The 1,566-nt window shown below is 30.2% G+C and overlaps 1 protein-coding gene across 1 annotated transcript in view; it reads left to right on the top strand.

Moving 5' to 3' along the window:
* The window catches only part of nvy (CBFA2/RUNX1 partner transcriptional co-repressor nervy), a 46,887-nt gene that overhangs the window by 12,192 nt on the left and 33,129 nt on the right, over window positions 1-1,566 (top strand). Inside the window, exon 2 of the mRNA XM_014438802.2 lies at window positions 628-697. Coding sequence (XP_014294288.1) covers window positions 628-697 — 70 coding nt within the window. The remainder of the gene's footprint in view (window positions 1-627; window positions 698-1,566) is intronic.

The raw sequence follows: 1,566 nt of genomic DNA on the forward strand, positions 1-1,566 counted from the left end.
TTATACGAACAACTAGAAATTAACATTTTGTGAGTTTATTTTGTCAAATATCATAAAAACTACTACTCCTACAAAGATAAACATAATTAACTATTTTGTAGTAAATTTAACTAGCTTTAATTTGAGCGCTGGCAGACATCAGTGCGTCCAATGGTTTCTGAAATAAAGTTTTTCATAAATCAAATTTATTTTCCGAACAACTATAAATCAATTTATTTTAGCAAACACCATGAAAACTACTATTCCTAAGTAGGTAAAGGTCATGAACTTCTTTATAGTCCATTAAACTAGCTTTAATTTGAGTGATAATAGACATCTGTACGTCACATAGTTCCTGAGATATAGATTTCTCAAAATAAATTAACTAACTACTAATCTTTCAGTAGATTTTCAAGAAATTTTGCTTTTTAAAAATAGATTATACATAGTTTTTATTGAAGTAATAAAAAATTAGGGTGAGATAACTGCCTTTTTTTTCTTCCCGGCTCTTGTACTATCATAATGACATCGATAATGTCTTTCCACAAGAATAAAATTTTAATAAAATTCACCACTTCCAACTGATTACGCTACCATTAATACCAACTACATATTGTCTGAAGTCATTAAATGTATGTACTGTTACAGATGGAAGGGAAAATAAAAGAGGAACCAGGAACTCCACCACGCTCAGCCAGCCCCAACAGAAAGTCAATATGTAAGTTATACACGAAATTAACCATGCAATCGTCTCTAGCACTTCAAAATTCCTGGTTTAAACTCAGAAAATTATATCTTATAAATAAGAATTACAACTCATTTAGCTGTAGTTCAACTCAGAAAAACCTGAACATCAATTAGGATTAAGCTCCAACACGTAACTAACCATATTTCAACACTTCCACAGCAAAGGTAATAGTAATAGTAATATTGTAATAGTATAGGTAGTGACTTTGGTGTACTGCTTGGTGTAGCTAATGTATTTTACTAAGTCTGGAATCAAACACTTCTCTCTTTTTTTTTTCCAACATATTTTTAGCTGAGCGGTAATATTCAGAAATATTATCGGTTTGCCCAATTGAGGGCGGAGTACATCAAGGATTCTTGCACAAATTTTATACATAATATACAGGGCGTTTCAGGGTTAAGTGGCCAAACTGAAAATATGAACTAAGGACCTCAAAATAAGAAAAAAATTTCCTTTGAAGGTATGTCCGCAAATGCTTAGTTTACGAGATATTCACACCTAAAGTTTTACATTGTTATGAATTTTTTACGTTATATGAAATAAATAAAACCTATTTATTTGTTCTACCAGTGATGCGGCTAGAGAGATGCGCTGGGATCTCTTGAGTTCTGCTCTACCCCTCACAAGTGGGAGATAGAGTGGGCTCAGTGATCCTCAGGTCGATTGTGTAAATATTGTATATAATATTTTATCATTATGTTATTTTACTTTTCATACAGATAGTTTGATTATGTTCATCTTGTTTATTCTTTTGTTTGTATATATTTTAAGAGAGTTTTTGTTTTTATTATTATTATTATTTTTTTTAATTTAATTATTTATTTTTTTATTTTAGTATG

This window comes from Halyomorpha halys, unplaced genomic scaffold (assembly GCF_000696795.3).
Source record: "Halyomorpha halys isolate HHAL.00 unplaced genomic scaffold, Hhal_1.1 Scaffold68.1, whole genome shotgun sequence".
NCBI lineage: Eukaryota > Metazoa > Arthropoda > Insecta > Hemiptera > Pentatomidae > Halyomorpha > Halyomorpha halys.